Raw genomic sequence first — 20,000 nt, 5'->3', positions numbered from 1 at the left:
AAAATATCAAAATTTAATGCACACAGCGTGTAAACGTTGCGATTATGCCCCTTTGTACACCCCACATGGATTATAATATCAAAATTTAATGCACACAGTATGTAAACGTTGCCGTTATACCCCTTTGTACACTCAGCATGGATTATAATATCAAAATTTAATGCACACAGCGTGTAAACGTTGCGATTATGCCCCTTTGTACACTCCGCATGGATTATAATATCAAAATTTAATGCACACAGCGTGTAAACGTTGCGATTATGCCCCTCTGTACACTCCACATGGATTATAATATCAAAATTTAATGCACATGGCGTGTAAACGTTGCGATTATGTCCCTTTGTACACTCCACATGGATTATAATAAAATATCAAAATTTAATGCACAAAGCGTGTAAACGTTGCGATTATGCCCCTTTGTACACCCCACATGGATTATGATATCAAAATTTAATGCACACAGTATGTAAACGTTGCCGTTATACCCCTTTGTACACTCAGCATGGATTATAATATCAAAATTTAATGCACATAGCGTGTAAACGTTGCGATTATGTCCCTTTGTACACTCCACATGGATTATAATAAAATATCAAAATTTAATGCACACAGCGTGTAAACGTTGCGATTATGTCCCTTTGTACACTCCACATGGATTATAATAAAATATCAAAATTTAATGCACATAGCGTGTAAACGTTGCGATTATACCCCTTTGTACAGTCCACATGGATTATACTATCAAAATTTAATGCACATAGCGTGTAAACGTTGCCATGATGCCCCTTTGTACACTCCACATGGATTATAATAAAATATCAAAATTTAATGCACATAGCGTGTAAACGTTGCCATTATACCCCTTTGTACAGTCCACATGGATTATACTATCAAAATTTAATGCACATAGCGTGTAAACGTTGCCATTATGCCCCTTTGTACACTCTGCATGGATTATAATATCAAAAGTTTATGCACACAGCGTGTAAACGTTGCCATTATACCCCTTTGTACAGTCCACATGGATTATACTATCAAAATTTGATGCACACAGCGTGTAAACGTTGCCATTATGCCCCTTTGTACACTCTGCATGGATTATAATATCAAAATTTAATGCACATAGCGTGTAAACGTTGCGATTACGTCCCTTTGTACACTGCATGGATTATAATATCAAAATTTAATGCACATAGCGTGTAAACGTTGCGATTATGCCCCTTTGTACACTCTGCATGGATTATAATATCGAAATTTAATGCACACAGCGTGTAAACGTTGCGATTATGCCCCTTTGTACACTCCGCATGGATTATAATCTCAAAATTTAATGCACACAGCGTGTAAACGTTGCGATTATGTCCCTTTGTACACTCCGCATGGATTATGATATCACAATTTAATGCACATGTCGTGTAAACGTTGCGATTATGTCCCTTTGTACACTCCGCATGGATTATGTTACAAATGCACATGGCATGGAAACGTTACGATGATGTCTTTTTCTTTTGGTCTTTCTTTTATTTTTGTTTTATATGAAACAAACAAGCTTTGTAATTGTTGTTATTGCTGCTGCTGTTGTCTTTTCCTTTTTTCGTGTGCAGATGATTATTTGAATAATTATATGTTTCTTACATCGCAATCGCTTTTTTGACTCACTTGTGTAAACAAAGTGAGTCTATGTTTTAACCCGGTGTTCGGTTGTCTCTCTCTCTCTCTCTCTCTCTCTCTCTCTCTCTCTCTCTCTCTCTCTGTGTGTGTGTGTGTGTGTGTCCGTGGCAAACTTTAACATTGACATTTTCTCTGCAAATACTTTGTCAGTTGACATCAAATTAGGCATAAAAATAGGAAAAATTCAGTTCTTTCCAGACATCTTGTTTAAAGCAGTATTACACCTCTGGGATGGGCACAAAAAAATAAAAAATGAAGCCTAATTATATGCAAACTGCATTTACTGTTATATTTATATTTTTTGTATTCTCTAAACTTGGCACTTTGATCTGATATTCTGACCCAACAACAAAGAGCAGTCATTATTATCATTTTTTGTTCAAACAGGAACTTCTTTTGCTAAGCATGAAATTTTTATTTATTTTGCAAACGTTTTTGGTGCAGATAGTAAAAAAGGGAAATTACTCTGTAATTAATGCTAGGGGACTTAATTTATCACAAGTGAGTCTTGAAGGCCTTTCCTCTCTTGTCTGGATTGTATTCTCAGCATGTGGTTGGATATGTGCACAATACACATTCCAAATGTGTACGTGAATTCAATGCCCTTACGCTCATACAATGCAGTGGGACCTACATCGTTTAACATTTATTATGAGATATGTGATGTTGGTTGGGTTTTTTTTCTCCCCATCATGTGATTTATTTATTTATTTATTTATTTTTTTTACTTGTTTTGTTTCTGTTTTGTGACACATGCACACTGTTTCAACTTCACCTTTTGCCGCGAAACTTGTTTCCACACACTTTTGGTGTATGTCTTTTTTTAGTTTAAAAAAAAAAATATTATTTTAATTTTAATTTATCTATTTATTCAGTTAGTTAGTTAGTTAGTTATGTATATACCTGCCTATTCATCTTTTTATTGGTTATGTTCATGTATTCATTGATCTGTTGATTCACTTATTCATTTCTTTCTTTCTTTCTTTCTTACTTTCTTTCTTTATTTGTTTTGTTTGTTTATGGCTTAATTCATTCGTTTATTGATTCATTTGTTTATCTATTTATGTCTGTCGATTCTCATCTCTCTCTTTCTGTCTGTCTGTCTCTCTGTCTTTGTCTCTGCCTCTCTCTCTCTCTCTTTGTCCCTCTCTCTGTCTGTCTATGTGTCTGTCTCTTTGTCTCTCACTGTCTGTCTGTTTATCTCCCTCTCTATCTCTATCGTGTGCCTGTGTTCTCTGTGTTAGTAGCTCCTCGTTATTTCCCCTATGTCTGAATGTCTTTTGTTTCGCCTTTCTCTGTCTGTCTTTATTAGTGTGTGTGTGTGTGTGTGTGTGTGTGTGTGTGTGTGTGTGTGTGTGTGTGTGTGTGTGTGTGTGTGTGTGTGTGTGTGTGTGTGTGTGTGTGTGTGTGTGTGTGTGTGTGTGTGTGTGTGTGTGTGTGTGTGTGTGTGTGTGTGTGTGTGTGTGTGTGTGTGGCGCCTATTCTTTAAAACGGGGTCAAGGCGCTTTATACACACACGCACACACACACACGCACACACACACACACACACACACACACACACACACACACACACACACACACACACACACACACACACACACACACACACACACACACACACACACACACACACACACACACACACACATTGAGACTGATCTTGTTGAACGTAAGCTGAAAGAGCTTTGTATTGATTGCAAAAAGAAAAGAAAAGAAAAAAAGAAAGAAAGAAGAGAGAAAGAAAGAAAGAATTAATGAAAGGAGGAGAAGAAGAGAAGTAAACAACCTTGAACTTTCTGTAGCCAGGTTGACAATATCCGAAGTTAATAACCTTGAACTTTCTGTACCCAAGGTTACAATCTCCGAAGTAAACAACCTTGAACTTTCTGTACCCAGGGTGACAATCTCCAATGTAAACAACCCTGAACTTTCTGTACCCAAGGTTACAATCTCCGATGTAAACAACCTTGAACTTGCTGTACCCAAGGTTACAATCTCCGATGTAAACAACCTTGAACTTTCTGTACCCAGGGTGACAATCTCCGAAGTAAACAACCTTGAACTTTCTGTACCCAGGGTTACAATCTCCGAAGTAAACAACCTTGAACTTTCTCTACCCAGGGTGACAATCTCCAAAGTAAACAACCTTGAACTTTCTGTACCCAGGGTGATAATCTCCGAAGTAAACAACCTTGAACTTTCTGTACCCAGGGTGACAATCTCCGAAGTAAACAACCTTGAACTTTCTCTACCCAGGGTGACAATCTATATTTCTGTACCCAGGGTGATAATCTCCGAAGTAAACAACCTTGAACTTTCTGTACCCAGGGTGACAATCTCCAAAGCCGTTCCAGTTGACATCAACTCTGCGGTGGGGAGACAATCCTCTGACGCTCATGCCAGTGTTGCCTCCCCTGTCCAGCCATCTACTTCCGGTGTGATGACGTCACATCATGGTCCTCGCGCTCACGTGAGTCACCTGTCTGTGTCGTTGTGGTGGTCTTCTCTGTCCCTATTCTGTTCCCCTTACCTGGTGTTAAATGCCTCGCTCCTTTTTTAGAGTCTGCGGTTTCGGGTTATTTCCGAGCACTATGTAGAACGACATCGGTATGTTTCAAGCGGTGTTGGAGGACAGTAAGTGCGGGCTCATGGACCAGAAAGAAAAAAAAAGAATCGTATAGTCAGTAGAACTCCTTGTGGGTTTCCTTGCCTTGCGCATCCTAGTTGGCACACAGATGATTCAGGCAGACATCTTGCTCCTGGCACGCTGTCTTCAAAGAAAGAGGAATGAATGCGAACCTCTGGCACAACAGCAGCAAACATAGTGTATATATATATTTTTTTTTTTCTTCCATGGGACAAATCTTCAGTGGAGGCAAACTATCTTTCATTATCATCGGTTACAGTTGGACCAGAAGACATTATGTGCGATGATTCTGCTGACTACCACCATTATCATTATCATCGTTGACAACTGCACTTTCAAGTTCATCGTCAAGGCTTCTAGGAGGAGTTCTTCTCGTTCATCATCCGCATTCACACACACAGGCATTCGTCCTCCGTTGCACTCCCTGCCCCGTCCCCACCCCTCTCTGCCCTGAGCAAGAGCCAGTATGATAGTCAGCCGTGTCCAGCTATGACCGTCAGAACAGCAGAGGAGGCAACTGCTGTCCCGAACATCGAGGCTAGAGTTTGATTACAGTGGGGAGTGTCTTGTGCCAGTTACATCTCTACCCTCTTGTCAAACTGTGCTTTCATATCTGTGAAACTGCATGTTTGGTGCATATCTGTTATGCATGTGTGGGTGTATGTGTGAATGTGTGTCTTCATGTTTTCCATTTATTTGCTTATTTATCATCATTGGTGTCTTATTTATTTATTTATTTATCTATCTATTATTATTATTATTACTACTACTACTACTACTACTGCTACTACTACTACTACTACTACCTTTTTCTATATTGTAATTATTATTTATTTATTTATTTATGTAATCTTATCTATTATTTATTCACCCCCCCCCCCTTTTTTTTTTCAAGGCCTGATTAAGCGCGTTGGGTTACGCTGCTGGTCAGGCATCTGCTTGGCAGATGTGGTGTAGCGTATATGGTTTTGTCCGAACGCAGTGACGCCTCCTTGAGCTACTGAAACTGATACCCTCTTGTCATTGAAAGTGTGCTAACCTTCGATATCACTGCTTGGTACGGAAACATTTCCACGGCAGAAGTTGCAGCCCTTAACAGAATCGTAAAAAAAGATTACCGGGGCTGATCTACCTTCTCTAGAAGACATATATTATCAGCGGCTACTCAAAAAAGCAAAATCAATCAGCCAGGACGAATCACATCCAGCTTTTGGGATTTTCGAGATGCTCCCCTCTGGTCGACGGTACAGAAGTATAAGGACGAAAACCAATCGCTTCGCCAATAGTTTTTTTTCCCCAAAGCAGTCAATGCCCTGTCTCTCGAACACATGCAATATGTAGCTTCTGTTCAAACGTGTGTGTGTGTGTGTGTGTGTGTGCAGTGTATGTGTGTGTGTGTGTGTGTGCGTGTGCAGTGCTTGCATGTGTGAGTATTCACAAGTTTATATATTGATATGCACTTATGTATCATAATTTCCACTGTGTCTGTGTTTGTGTATTATTTTCGATTTATGTTCGTATCTTGTTATGTACCCCCCCCCCCCACGCCCCTCCCAATATTCCTTGTGACCCCGGTACACTTGGTAATAAAGACATATTCTCTTCTCTTCTCGGCCGAAAGAGCTTCAGGACAGTCAGCGCATGGATGGTCCTCAAAAGCCATTTAGCCCCACAAAGCAGCAGCACTAAGAGCCAGTGAAATCTTGCCTCCTTGTTTGAGAGTCATGGTCGACGGGCGCAATAGCCGAGTGGTTAAAGCGTTGGACTGTCAATTTGAAGGTCCCGGGTTCGAATCACGGTGACGGCGCCTGGTGGGTAAAGGGTGGAGATTTTTTACGGTCTCCCAGGTCAACATATGTGCAGACCTGCTTAGTGCCTGAACCCCCTTCGTGTGTATATGCAAGCAGAAGATCAAATTCGCACGTTAAAGATCCTGTAATCCATGTCAGCGTTCGGTGGGTTATGGAAACAAGAACATACCCAGCATGCAAACCCCCGAAAACGGAGTATGGCTGCCTACATGGCGGGGTAAAAACGGTGATCATACACGTAAAAGCCCACTCGTGTGCATACGAGTGAACGCAGAAGAAGAAGAAGAAGAAGAAGAAAAGAGTCATGGTCTTTCACTGAAGACAAAACTGGGAATGGATTCCCACTGTAGCGGAGAAACCATTGATAACACAGTTCTCAGTTTGCTGTTGGCCTAACCTGTAAACTTTGTCAAACTCTGATATAAGCCGAGCGTTTCGTATTTTCCTGCAACCACACAGTCCGAATAGCACTTAACTCTCTCCATACGAACGGCGAAAGAGACGACGTTAACAGCGTTTCACCCCAATTACCATCATCAAAATATTGCAAGCGGAAGGCTCTTATACTGAAGAGGTGAATGTTGACAAAGAATACCACAATTCTGACGACGGAAGCTAAAGGTTGGGTCATTCAGACACCCACTGGACATCCGAGGGGTCTGTGTAGAGGAGAAGAGAGGACTGACCGTACTGAGTGAGTTAAACCAACGGTCACTTTTCAGAAATTATGGCGTCTGTTTGGACTTTAGCCAATTCAACAATATATTCGACAGCACAAAGAACTTATCTATTCAGTACATAGTGTATATTCAAGATAATGTTGAATGGTGAATACCTTGGATCACAGCAGTAAGCGATATTATACAGACGCTTGCTGGGTGGCGATAGGAGGATCATACTTCTTTCCGTTACACGACCTAACATCGACTTGCCGATGACTCTGTCGTGGTTCATGCATGCTGGGTATTTTAGTGTCTCCATAACCCACCGAACACTGACATAGGTTAAAGGATCTTTAACGTGCGTAATTGATCTTCTGGGTGCGTATACACACGAAGGGGGTTCAGGCACTAAGCAGGTCTGCACATATGTTGACCTGGGAGATCGGACTAGTCTCCACCCTTTATCCACCAGGCGCCGTTACCGTGATTCGAACCCGGGACCCTCAGATTGAAAGTCCAACACTTAAACCACTCAGCTATTGCGCCCTTCATAGAAACAATGTAGAAAAGTGTTCATGTATGCTGCACGTGTGAGAAAATGACAAACTGGCGGAGGAACATACACGCACGTAGTGTGGTGGCCTAGAGGTAACGCGTCCACCTAGGAAGCGAGAGAATCTCAGCGCACTGGTTCGAATCACGGCTCAGCCGCCGATATTTTCTCCCCCTCCACTAGACCTTGAGTGGTGGTCTGGACGCAGGTCATTCGGATGAGACGATAAACCGAGGTCCCGTGTGCTAGCATGCATTTAGCGCACGTAAAAGAACCCACGGCAACAAAAGGGTTGTTCCTGGCAAAATTCTGTAGAAAAGTCCACTTCGATAGGTAAAGCAAATAAAACTACACGCAGGAAAAAATACAAAAAAAATGGGTGGCGCTGTAGTATAGCGACGCGCTCTCCCTGGGGAGAGCAGCCCGAATTTCACACAAAGAATTCTATTGTGATAAAAAGAAATACAAATACAAATACACAAAGAGAGAGAAGGTAGTGGACAATGACGAGGTTAACTCTCTCCATACGAACGGCGAAAGGGACGACGTTAACAGCGTTTCACCCCAATTACCATCATCAAAATATTGCAAGCGGAAAGCTCTTATACTGAAGAGGTGAATGTTGACAAAGAATACCACAGTTCTGACGACGGAAGCTAAAGGTTGGGTCATTCAGACATCCACTGGACATCCGAGGGGTCTGTGTAGAGGAGAAGAGAGGACTGGCCGTACTGAGTGTGTTAAAATGCATGACTGACTGTCGACGTGTGAGTAAGACGGTATACGCCACTGGTATTGTTGAAACTTTATTCCTTCTTTACATGTCTGAAGCTTTCCTTATTGATGGAAGTAAGTCCTACCCTTTCCTCCCTCCCCCTCCCCCTCCTCTGTCTCTCTCTCCCTCTCCTCTTCCTTTCATCCTCCCTCCTACTCCTCCTCCTCTCTCTCTCTCTCCCCTTCTCTCTCTCTCTCACTCATTCCCCAACCCTTCCTTCCTCCCATTCTCTCTCTCTCCCCCTTCTCTCTCCCTTCCTTCCTCCCTCCCTCCCAATCCCCCTCTCTTTCCTTCTCTCTCTCTCACTCCCCTACCCTTCCTCCCTCCCCTTCTCTCTCTCCTTCTCTCTCCCCCCCTCTCTCTCCTACCCTTCCTTCCCCCCTCCCTCCCATTCCCCCTCTCTTTCCTTCTCTCTCTCTCTCATTCTCTCTCGCCCTCTCTCTCTCTCTCCTACCCTTCATCCCTCCCCTTCTCTCTCTCTCTCCCCCCCTCTCTCTCTCTCTCCCCCTCTCTCTCTCCTACCCTTCCTTCCCCCCTCCCTCCCATTCCCCCTCTCTTTCCTTCTCTCTCTCTCTCACTCCCCTACCCTTCCTCCCTCCCCTTCTCTCTCTCCTTCTCTCTCTCTCCCCCCTCTCTCTCTCCTACCCTTCCTTCCCCCCTCCCTCCCAATCCCCCTTTCTTTCCTTCTCTCTCTCTATTCTCTCTCTCTCTCTCTCTCTCCTACCCTTCCTACCTCTCCTTCATCTCTCTCTCTCTCTCTCTCTCTCTCTCTCTCTCTCTCCTACCCTTCCTACCTCTCCTTCATCTCTCTCTCTCTCTCTCTCTCTCTCTCTCTCTCTCTCTCTCTCTCCTACCCTTCCTACCTCTCCTTCATCTCTCTCTCTCTCTCTCTCTCTCTCTCTCTCTCTCTCTCTCTCTCTCTCTCTCTCTCTCCTACCCTTCCTACCTCTCCTTCATCTCTCTCTCTCCATCTCTCTCTGTGTCTTTCCCTTCATACTCCCTCTCTCCCTTCCATTTCCTCTCTCTCTCCTTCTCTCTATCTCTCTCCATCCCTTCATCCTCCCTCTTCTCCCCTCTCTCTGTCTCCATCTCTGTCTGTCTGTATCTATCTATCTCTCTCTCTCCTTCATTTCATCCTCCCCCCTCCTCTCTCTCTCTCTCTCTTCATCCTCCCTCCACCCTGCCCCACCCACACCCCCGTTCTCTCTCTCTCTCCCCTCCCCTCTCTCTGTCTCCATCTATGTCTGTCAGTCTGTATCTCTCTCTCTCTCTCTCCTTCTTCTTCATTTCATCCTCCCCCCTCCTCTCTCTCTCTCTTCATCCTCCCTCCACCCTGCCCCACCCACACCCCCGTTCTCTCTCTCTCTCTCTCCCCTCCCCTCTCTCTCTCCCACTCTCTCTCTCCTTTACCACCCACCCCCCTTCCCCCTCCCCCCACCCCCCCCTCTCTCTCTCTTTCTGTCCAGAACTCAGCACCTTACTTGCTTGGCCCAGAACTTTGTCTGAAACGAGACCGGGAAAAAAAACGGTTCTCTGGTTTTCCTGTGAACCGCAGCTTTGGAACTTTTGTGAGGCAAAAAAGTCATGGAGCGAGGTGATGAAAGAGCTTTCTCACTGCCAGCCTGTCTTGTCTTTTCTCAAGGGGGGTACGGGGCAACATCTCACCAACTTTAGCCAGTTGAAAGTTGGCCAGTTGGAAGTGTATCCAAAATGGGGGGGAAAAAAGCGAGAGAGAAGAGGAGTGTGTGTGTGTGTGTGTGTGTGTGTGTGTGTGTGTGTGTGTGTGTGTGTGTGTGTGTCTGGGGCGATAGGGGTTTGAAAGGTAATCCTGTCTGTGCAGTGAGGAGATCAATAAAGCGCAGGCATCTGGAAACGCCCCCCGCCCCCAGATGAACAGACGTTTCAAACGTTGCTAGATATTTCAAACGTTGCTAGGCAATCAGCAGACTGGCAGGCCGAAGCGCCAGAGTCTGCATCAGTGCATGTTATGTGTGGGGTCCGGGGAAATAAAAGCCCCATAATCTCCTTGAGCACGTGCATCTGTCCCAAATTGACCCAACGGTATCATCTTCGTCTGGCACATGCCTGGTTGACGCTGGACGCTGGAAGTCTGCAGAAAGAAAGAAAGAAAGAAAGAAAGAAAAAAAAGAGACCGGACTGGAAAAAAAAAAAAGTTTTGGCACCATGAAAGACATAGTCACACTGTAGCGAAGTGGTTAGCATTGGTGTTAGTTGTCATCAAAAGAACTGGATACGAAAGGTTCGAGCACCGGCAACACAAAGACAGTCACACCGTGGCGAAGTGGTTAGCGTCAGTGTTGGTTGACAGCAAAAAGAAGTGGACTGGAAAAAAAAGTTTTGGTAACATGAAAGACATAGTCACACCGTAGCGAAGTGGTTAGCGTCAGTGTTGGTTGTCAGCAGAAGAAGTGGACTGGAAAAAAAGTTTTGGTAACATGAAAGACATAGTCACACCCTGGCGAAGTGGTTAGCGTCAGTGTTGGTAGTCAGCAAAAGAACTGGATAGGAAAAGGTTCGAACACTGGCTACAAGAAAGACAGTCTCACCGTGGCGAAGTGGTTAGCGTCAGTGTTGGCAGTCAGCAAAAAAACAACAACAAAAAAACTGGATACATAAGGTTCGAACACCGGCAACACAAAGACAGTCACACGGTGACGAAGTGGTTAGCGTCAGTGTTGGTTGTCAGCAAAACTGGATGGGAAAGGTTCGAACATCGACAACAAGAAAGACAGTCACACCATGGGGAAGTGGTTAGCGTTGGTGTTAGTTGTCAGTAAAAGAACTGGGTAGGAAAAGTTCGAAATCCAGCAACAAGACAGACATAAAGTCACTCTGTGGCGAAATGGTTAGCGGCGGTGTTGGTAGTCAGCAAAAGAACTGGATACGAAAGGTTCGAACACGCAACAAGAAAGACAGTCACACCGTGGTGAAGTGGTTAGCGTCAGTGTTGGTTGTCAGCAGAAGAAGTGGACTGGAAAAAATGTTTTGGGAACATGAAAGACATAGTCACACCCTGGCGAAGTGGTTAGCGTCAGTGTTGGTAGTCAGCAAAAGAACTGGATAGGAAAAGGTTCGAACACTGGCTCACCGTGGCGAAGTGGTTAGCGTCAGTGTTGGCAGTCAGCAAAAAAACAACAACAAAAAAACTGGATACATAAGGTTCGAACACTGGCAACAAGAAAGACATTGTCTCACCGTGGCGAAGTGGTTAGTGTCCGTGTTGGTTGTGAACAGAAGAACTGGATACAAAAGGTTCGAACACTGACAACAAAAAAGACAGTCACACCGTGGCGAAGTGGTTAACGTCGGTGTTGGTTGTCAGCAAAAGAACTGGATACGAAAGGTTCGAGCATCGGCAACACAAAGACAGTCACACCGTGGGGAAGTGGTTAGCGTTGGTGTCAGTTGTCAGCAAAAGAACTGGGTAGGAAAATTTCGAAATCCAGCAACAAGACAGACATAAAGTCACTCTGTGGCGAAATGGTTAGCAGCGGTGTTGGTTGTCAGCAAAAGAACTGGATACAAAAGGTTCGAACACTGATAACAAATAAGACATAGCCTCACCGTGGCGAAGTGGTTAGCGTCGGTGTTGGTTGTCAGCAAAAGAACTGGATAGGAAAAGGTTCGAACATTGGCAACAAGAAAGACAGTCACACCGTGGCGAAGTGGTTAGCGTCAGTGTTGGTTGTCAGCAAAAGAACTGGATACAAAAGGTTCGAACACTGACAACAAAAAAGACATAGTCACACCGTGGCGAAGTGGTTAACGTCGGAGTTGGTTGTCAGCAGAAGAACTAGATGGAAAAGGTTCGAGCATCGGCAACATTAAAGACATAGTCCCGCCGTGGAGAAGTAGGAAGTGGTTAGCGTGGCGGTCTGACGATTCGGGGGATATGGGTTCGAGACTTTTCACAGGTGGTTTGGGTTGGGTTTTTTTCAGCCCGTGGCAGACTCCAACTCAGAACTGAGTGTGCCAAGGTTTCAAATCGGGAAAGATTAAGACCACACAAAAATCAGAGTCATCATCCACTTGACGCACACGTCTTTGGGAGTGTTGCTCCAGTTTCCTCAGGACAACACTGCAAGTGTCTGTATCTGACGGGCCTGTTGATTAATGCCCGGGACAGTGCAGCTTTGCCAAGTGGTCCTGAACCTGAACGGACCATTATAACAGCATCAAAACATGGCAAACATTATTATCCTGATGCAACAAAAGAAAGAAAAAAACAACTTTTCTTCACGAGACTTGTTTCTCCCTGCACAGCCTCCGAAATCCATCTTACTGATGGACCATAACAATGTCATTTCTTCCATAAGTAAAGACAGAAACATTATGTTGAAAAAAAAAATCCCTAGGTGATAATCAAGATGTGAGAGTGGGTGAGCTGACCCAAAATTTCTTCTTCTTCTGCAATAATGATCACAGTTAAATGATAAAAAAATACAGCATACTAAAAGTTGACATAGACATATAATAACAGTATGCAGTTCACAGTACTTTAAGATGTCATATTCCACGCACTTACACTCTGGTACTCATTTTCAATCATACATCTGATTATCAATTATTGTTATTCAATAGCTGAAATGACGTTGTAATAAAACTGTATTTAGTTTGTTTGTTTTAAATTTTGGAACACAGAAACGTTTGCCTGAAGGTAAGAGATGATAATTATTTGCCAGCGTATTGCCGTTGTCACTTGAAATGCATATGGCTTTCTGTCGAACTCTGACATCGTACAAATCACACAAACTGTCCTGTCTCACACAAAACACGACCTTACTGCACACATTCACAATCTTATTTAGCATATGTTTATTCTTCACAGCGAGACCTCCATACCAGCATATGAAAGAAAAGTTAAAACAGATTCGATAAAGCATCTATAAAATCATTTTCAAGTACTTTTGAATTAAGGCACCGAACAGAAGAACTGTTCACCAGATTCCTCCAGCTGGTGCCATTTGCATTGCTTAGTTCTAACTTTTTGACAGTTAGTTACACGTGTCTAAATGCCTTCGTTGACCGAACTACGCCATTGGTCAGTTCCATACTACGCACAGTTAGTAGCGGGTTACGACTGTACTAGGCTGTTCCGTCCGAGCAATACAACTGGCTCCTGATCTGTCGGTTTTATCTCAAAGTCTGGGTCTCTGCAAATGGTTTTCCCGTCCATTCTGTACTGTTGTCAGTCCGTCGTTGTGTGTGTGTGTGTGTGTGTGTGTGTGTGTGTGTGTGTGTGTGTGTGCGTGTGTGTGTGTGTGTGTGTGTGTGTGTGTGTGTGTGTGTGTGTGTGTGTGTGTGTGTGTGACCACCTCAATAAAACATGCAAACAAACAAACAAACAAACAAAATTAATATAAGCACACAAAATAAAATCATGATCATACTAGCCGCGGAAATACCAGAAAGGAAAGACATGAAGCTGTGTGTGTGTGTGTGTGTGTGTGTGTGTGTGTGTGTGTGTGTGTGTGTGTGTGTGTGTGTGTGTGTGTGTGTTCTGTCACCCCACCCCCCACCCCCCGTCTCCCACCCTCAACAGTTCCTTAGAGTATTGTTTTAGTAAGGCCATTAAATCTTGTTGCGTGGTCATACCAGCGTAGCTTTCTTTTCTTTACCGAGAAGAGGGGAGGGGAGGGGCACAGGCAAATGGAAACAACATGATACATCACTAAAATATTCCATAGCAGAACTATGTATCGGCTCAGACAGACAGATATTTTTCTCCCCCTTCTACGAGACATTGAGTGGTGGTCTGGACGCTAGTCATTGGGGATGAGACGATAAACCGAGGTCCCGTGTGCAACAATGCACTCAGCGCAGGCAAAAGAAAAACCCACGGCAACAAAATGGTTGTTCCTGGCAAAAATTCTGTAGAAAAATCCACTTCGATAGGAATTTATAAAACTGCACGCAGGGGAGAGAGGGAGGGGGAGAGGGGATCTGGTGGGGGGGAGGGGAACGGTGGGGGGGCTGGTGAGGGGGGGGGGGGGGCGCTGTAGGGTAGCGACGCGCTCTCCCTGGGAAGAGCGACCCGAATTTCACACAGAAAAATATGTTGCGATAAAAAGAAATACAACAAAATACATGTTTGTTTTCTGTGAATGTCCAGTATTTCTACAGCTTCTCTTCTTCTCTGCGTTTATCTGTCTGTCAGTCTGTCTGTCTGTCTGCCTTTTCCTTCTCTCTGTCTTTCTCTCTCTCACTGTCTCTCCCCCTTCTTTTTCACCCTCTCTCTTTGTCCTTCTCACTCCCTCTCTCTGTCACTGTCTCTGTCTACCCCATGTCTTAATTATTTTGCGTCTCTTTCTCTCTCTATCTCTGTCTCTATCTCTATCTCTGTCTCTATCTCTGTCTCTGTCTCTATCTCTGTCTCTGTCTCTATCTCTATCTCTGTCTCTATCTCTGTCTGTCTCTGTCTCTATCTCTGTCTCTATCTCTGTCTCTGTCTCTATCTCTGTCTCTGTCTCTATCTCCATCTCTGTCTGTCTCTATCTCTGTCTCTATGTCTGTCTCGGTCTCTATCTCTGTCTCTGTCTCTGTCTGTCTCTGTCTCTATCTCTGTCTCGTTCTCTGTCTCTCTCCGTCTCTGTCTCTATCTCTGTCTCTGTCTCTATCTCTGTCTCTGTCTCTATCTCTATCTTTGTCTCTATCTCGGTCTCCGTCTCTGTCTCTATCTCTGTCTCTATCTCTGTCTCTGTCTCTATCTCTGTCTCTATCTCGGTCTCTGTCTCTCTCTGTCTCTGTCTCTATCTCTGTCTCTATCTCGGTCTCCGTCTCTGTCTCTGTCTCTCTCTGTGTCTCTATCTGTCTCTGTCTCTGTCTCTATCTCTGTCTCTGTCTCTATCTCTGTCTCTATCTCGGTCTCTGTCTCTCTCTGTCTCTGTCTCTATCTCTATCTCTGTCTCTATCTCGGTCTCCGTCTCTGTCTCTGTCTCTCTCTGTGTCTCTATCTGTCTCTGTCTCTATCTCTGTCTCTGTCTCTGTCTCTATCTCTGTCTCTATCTCGGTCTCTGTCTCTATCTGTCTCTGTCTCTATCTCTGTCTCTATCTCGGTCTCTGTCTCTATCTCCGTCTCTGTCTCTATCTCTGTCTCTGTCTCTATCTCGATCTTGTTTAGATGGATTTGGTCAGGTCTGGATGTGTCAAGGAGTAGGGCACGAGAGTGGCTTTGTATCGGAATTTAAAGATAGACTTATAGCATGTTAAAAACAAAACTGGCACGGAAAAACAGAGAGCAATGATAGGTATAAATGGCTTTTATTCATTCAAATCAATATTTCAAAGAGAGAAGTAATATTAAGATCGTAACCAATAAATAGCATAAAATCTGCTTTGCTGTTAATAACGTCACTGAAGATTAAAAGTGTCTTGTTTTCTCTCTCTCTCTCTCTCTCTCTCTCTCTCTCTCTCTCTCTCTCTCTCTCTCTCTCTCTCTCTATATATATATATATATATATATATCGCTCTCTCTCGCTCTCTCTTTCTCCCCCCACCCCCCACTTTCTTCTCTCTCTCTCTCTTCTTTCTTTATCTCTCTTCTCTCTCCCTCTCTCTACTCTCTCCCTCTCTCTACTCTCCCCCTCTCTCCTCTTTCTCTCTCCCTCTCTCTACTTTCTCCCTCTCTCTACTCTCTTTCTCTCCTCTTACTCTCTCTCCCTCTCCTTACTTTCTCCCTCTCCTCTTACACTCTCCCTCTCTTTACTCTCTCCCTCTCCTCATTCTCTCTCCCTCTCTACTCTCTCCCTCTCTCTACTCTCTCCCTCTCCTCATTCTCTCTCCCTCTCTCTACTCTCTCCCTCTCTCTACTCTCTCCTTCTCCTCATTCTCTTTCCCTCTCTCTACTCTCTCCCTCTCCTCATTCTCTCTCCCTCTCCTCATTCTCTCTCCCTCTCTCTACTCTCTCCCTCTCCTCATTCTCTCTCCCTCTCTCTACTCTCTCCCTCTCTCTACTCTCTCCCTCTCCTCATTCTCTCTCCCTCTCTCTCTACTCTCTCCCTCTCTCTACTCTCTCCCTATCTCTTCTCTCTCCCTCTCTCTACTCTCTCCCTATCTCTTCTCTCTCCCTCTCTCTACTCTCTCCCTATCTCTACTCTCTCCCTCTCTCTACTCTCTCCCTATCTCTTCTCTCTCCCTATCTCTACTCTCTCCCTATCTCTACTCTCTCCCTCTCTCTACTCTCTCCCTATCTCTACTATCTCCCTATCTCTACTCTCTCCCTCTCCTCATTCTCTCTCCCTATCTCTACTCTCTCCCTCTCCTCATTCTCTCTCCCTATCTCTACTCTCTCCCTATCTCTACTCTCTCCCTCTCCTCATTCTCTCTCCCTCTCTCTACTGTCCCTCTCCTCATTCTCTCTCCCTCTCTCTACTCTCTCCCTCTCTCTACTCTCTCCCTCTCCTCATTCTCTCTCCCTCTCTCTACTCTCTCCCTCTCCTCTTTCTCTTTACCTCTCTCTTCTCTCTCCCTCTCTCTACTCTCTCCCTCTCCTCATTCTCTCTCCCTCTCCTCATTCTCTCTCCCTCTCTCTACTCTCTCCCTCTCTCTACTCTCTCCCTCTCCTCATTCTCTCTCCCTCTCTCTACTCTCTCCCTCTCTCCTCTTTCTCTCTCCCTCTCTCTACTCTCCCCCTCTCTCCTCTTTCTCTCTCCCTCTCTCTACTCTCTCCCTCTCCTAATTCTCTCTCCTCTCTCTACTCTCTCCCTCTCCTCATTCTCTCTCCCTCTCTCTACTCTCTCCCTCTCTCTACTCTCTCCCTCTCCTCTTTCTCTCTCCCTGTCTCTATTCTCTCCCTCTCTCTACTCTCTCCCTCTCATTCTCTCTCCCTCTCTCTACTCTCTCCCTCTCCTCATTCTCTCTCCCTCTCTCTACTCTCTCCCTCTCCTCATTCTCACTCCCTCTCTCTACTCTCTCCCTCTCTCTATTCTCTCCCTCTCTCTACTCTCTCCCTCTCCTCATTCTCTCTCCCTCTCTCTACTCTCTCCCTCTCCTCATTCTCTCTCCCTCTCTCTACTCTCTCCCTCTCTCTATTCTCTCCCTCTCTCTACTCTCTCCCTCTCTCCTCATTCTCTCTCCCTCTCTCTACTCTCTCCCTCTCCTCATTCTCTCTCCCTCTCTCTACTCTCTCCCTCTCTCCTCATTCTCTCTCCCTCTCTCTACTCTCTCTCTACTCTCTCCCTCTCCTCTTTCTCTCTCCCTCTCTCTACTCTCTCCCTCTCTCCTCTTTCTCTCTCCCTCTCTCTACTCTCTCCCTCTCCTCATTCTCTCTCCCTCTCTCTACTCTCTCCCTCTCTCTACTCTCCCCCTCTCTCCTCATTCTCTCTCCCTCTCTCTATTCTCTCCCTCTCTCTACTCTCTCCCTCTCTCCTCTTTCTCTCTCCCTCTCTCTACTCTCTCCCTCTCTCTGCTCTCTCCCTCTCCTCAGATTGAGAGCACTTGGACTGAATGCCAAGAGAAGATGGTTCGATTCAGACGTAGCAACATCTCCTTGCCCAATGTGTGGCGAAAGCCCAGAAGATGAAAGTCTTTTCGTATTTAACTGCAAAAAAAACCACGTTGAACTGCGAAAAAACTGTACCCTTTTCAATACAGCTCCAGCGCAGAGAAAAGATTTGTTCGGCATACTGATGACAGAAAATAAGATATGATTCTTTCACTTGCAAAAATATGTAACCGAGGCAATAAATATACGGAAAACATCTATTATTGGTCCAAATACTCATAATTCAGTTAAGAATTAGTATGGGTTCTATGAGGAAAAAAAAACATAGATAAAAAGGAAGGGTTACAACATTTGGATGGCCAATCTCAACAACTGTATGATGTGTTCGCATTGATATGATGGGTTTGAATGTTCAGGCGTAAATAATTATTACATGATTTACATACGTACGTTAGTATGCGTTTGTATTGATATGATGTGTGTCCATGTTACATACGTAAATATTTATCATATGATTTATATGTACTTTGTTTTCTGTGTACTGTCTAAACCTTGGAGACGAACGACTGAAAAAAGGCACATTTCCATCCCTGTCACATGTACTTTAGGCTTATGACAAAGTGCCAAAGTGTCGCTAATATCTGATCAATTTATTTTGCTTCGTTTCTGTTTTTTTCCTTTCTGTTCCATTTTGTCAGTTTTGCACCATTTTGTTCTGATTGGTACCTGCTATGTCACTAGAGCTTCACAGCTAATGACATTGAACATTTCAGTGTTCTGTCTCTGTCTCTATGTGTGTTTCTGTGCCTGTATCTCTTTACCCGAGTGAGTGACAACACTCGGTTTATAAATGTTCCATACAAAAGACCTATATCTTTTTTTTTTTTTCGCCTGCCCCCGACCCCTTCTTTTAGAGAACGGGCAAGATATTAAAAGTCATATTGGTTTCTGTTAATAGAGTCCTTTGAGGAGAGAGAGAGAGAGAGAGAGAGAGAGAGAGATAGAGAGAGAGAGAGAGAGAGAGAGAGAGAGAGAAGGTGATAGAGACAAGACAAACATTTTTTTTAATTTTATCTTTCTCTCTATTGCTCTCTCTCTCTCCCTCTCTCTCTCTCTCTCTCATTCTCCCACCTCTCTCTTCTGTCTCTCTTCTTCCACCCCCTCTTTTCTCTCCCCCACCTCCACCCCACCCCCCTTTCTTTCATATTTCCCTCTCTCTGTTTTACCCCCTCTCTCTCCCTCATATCGATCATCTCTCTCTCTCCCTCCCTCTCTTACTTCTCTTCCGCTCTCTCTTCTCTCTCTCTCTCCCATTCTCCTTTCAAACCTCTCCCCCCCTCTCTCTCTGTGCCCATCCTCCCCCACCCCACCCCTGTTCCCTCCCCCTCTCTCCCTTCCTCTCTCCCCCCCCCCCCCGACCCCCTTATCTCTCTCTTCTTTCTCTCCCCCTTCTCTCTCTCCCACTGTTCCCCACCTCCCTCTCTCCCTTCCTCTCTAATCTGTCTCCATAGTGGCGCTGACTGTGGCGACATACTCTCTCTCTCTCCCCAGGTAGTCAGTTAGTTAATGACAAGAACATCGACACACTGCGAAGAGACCGTTGCCAAGGCGACCATTAACAAGGGGCTATTGTTGCCATTGGCAGCAGGGTGTCCACGTCTCGTCTGTCTGTCTGTCTGTCTGTTTGTCCGTCTGTCTGTCTGACACGCACAGAATCCATTGTAGTTCCAGGCAGTTGGCTTTATTGATGGAGCCCGCCACATTTCTAGCGCTCAGAGAATATTGGAAGTCTGCGGTTAAAAAAAAAAAAAGAAAAGAAAAAAAAAAAAAAAGCTGCGAAGAATGGCGCGCAAATTTAGTATTTTCCTGGTTCGTTGATAGTGTTTGGTCAGTTATGTAGATTATGTAGTTTAATCTATTTATTTTTATGTTACAATATTAGTGTTTTAGTTACTTTCGAAAGCTGGCTCGTGAATTGTGTTTGGTTCATTTTGTAGATTATTTGTTTATTATGTTTCGATATTAGTGTTTTACTTTATTTCGAAAGCAATGATTTGATCGATTTATGTACTTATTTTCGGTATTAGTGTTTTGGCTGATTTTTAAAGCTGTTTAATTATCTGTTTATCTAGGAATTTATTTATTTATGTACGCTTATAGTTGATTCATCACGTTTTTGCGCCTTATACATATTATTAGTAGTGGTAGTAGTTATTTTTTTTATGTATTTATCTATTATTTGATCACCCCTTATTTATTTATTTATTATTTTTTTTTCTCAAGGCCTGACTAAGCGCGTTGGGTTACGCTGCTGGTCAGGCATCTGCTTGGCAGATGTGGTGTAGCGTATAATTATGGATTTGTCCGAACGCAGTGACGCCTCCTTGAGCTACTGAAACTGAAACTAGGAATGCA

General features: G+C 44.2%; 1 protein-coding gene across 1 annotated transcript in view; it reads left to right on the top strand.

Moving 5' to 3' along the window:
* The window catches only part of LOC143275735 (whirlin-like), an 88,645-nt gene that overhangs the window by 47,343 nt on the left and 21,302 nt on the right, over positions 1 to 20,000 (top strand). Inside the window, exon 15 of the mRNA XM_076580010.1 lies at positions 4,003 to 4,144. Within this exon, the coding sequence (XP_076436125.1) occupies positions 4,003 to 4,144 (142 nt within the window). The remainder of the gene's footprint in view (positions 1 to 4,002; positions 4,145 to 20,000) is intronic.

The sequence above is a fragment of the Babylonia areolata genome, chromosome 31 (assembly GCF_041734735.1).
Source record: "Babylonia areolata isolate BAREFJ2019XMU chromosome 31, ASM4173473v1, whole genome shotgun sequence".
NCBI lineage: Eukaryota > Metazoa > Mollusca > Gastropoda > Neogastropoda > Buccinidae > Babylonia > Babylonia areolata.
The sequence above is the reverse complement of the archived record's forward strand: the minus strand, read 5'-3'. Positions and strand labels throughout refer to the sequence as shown.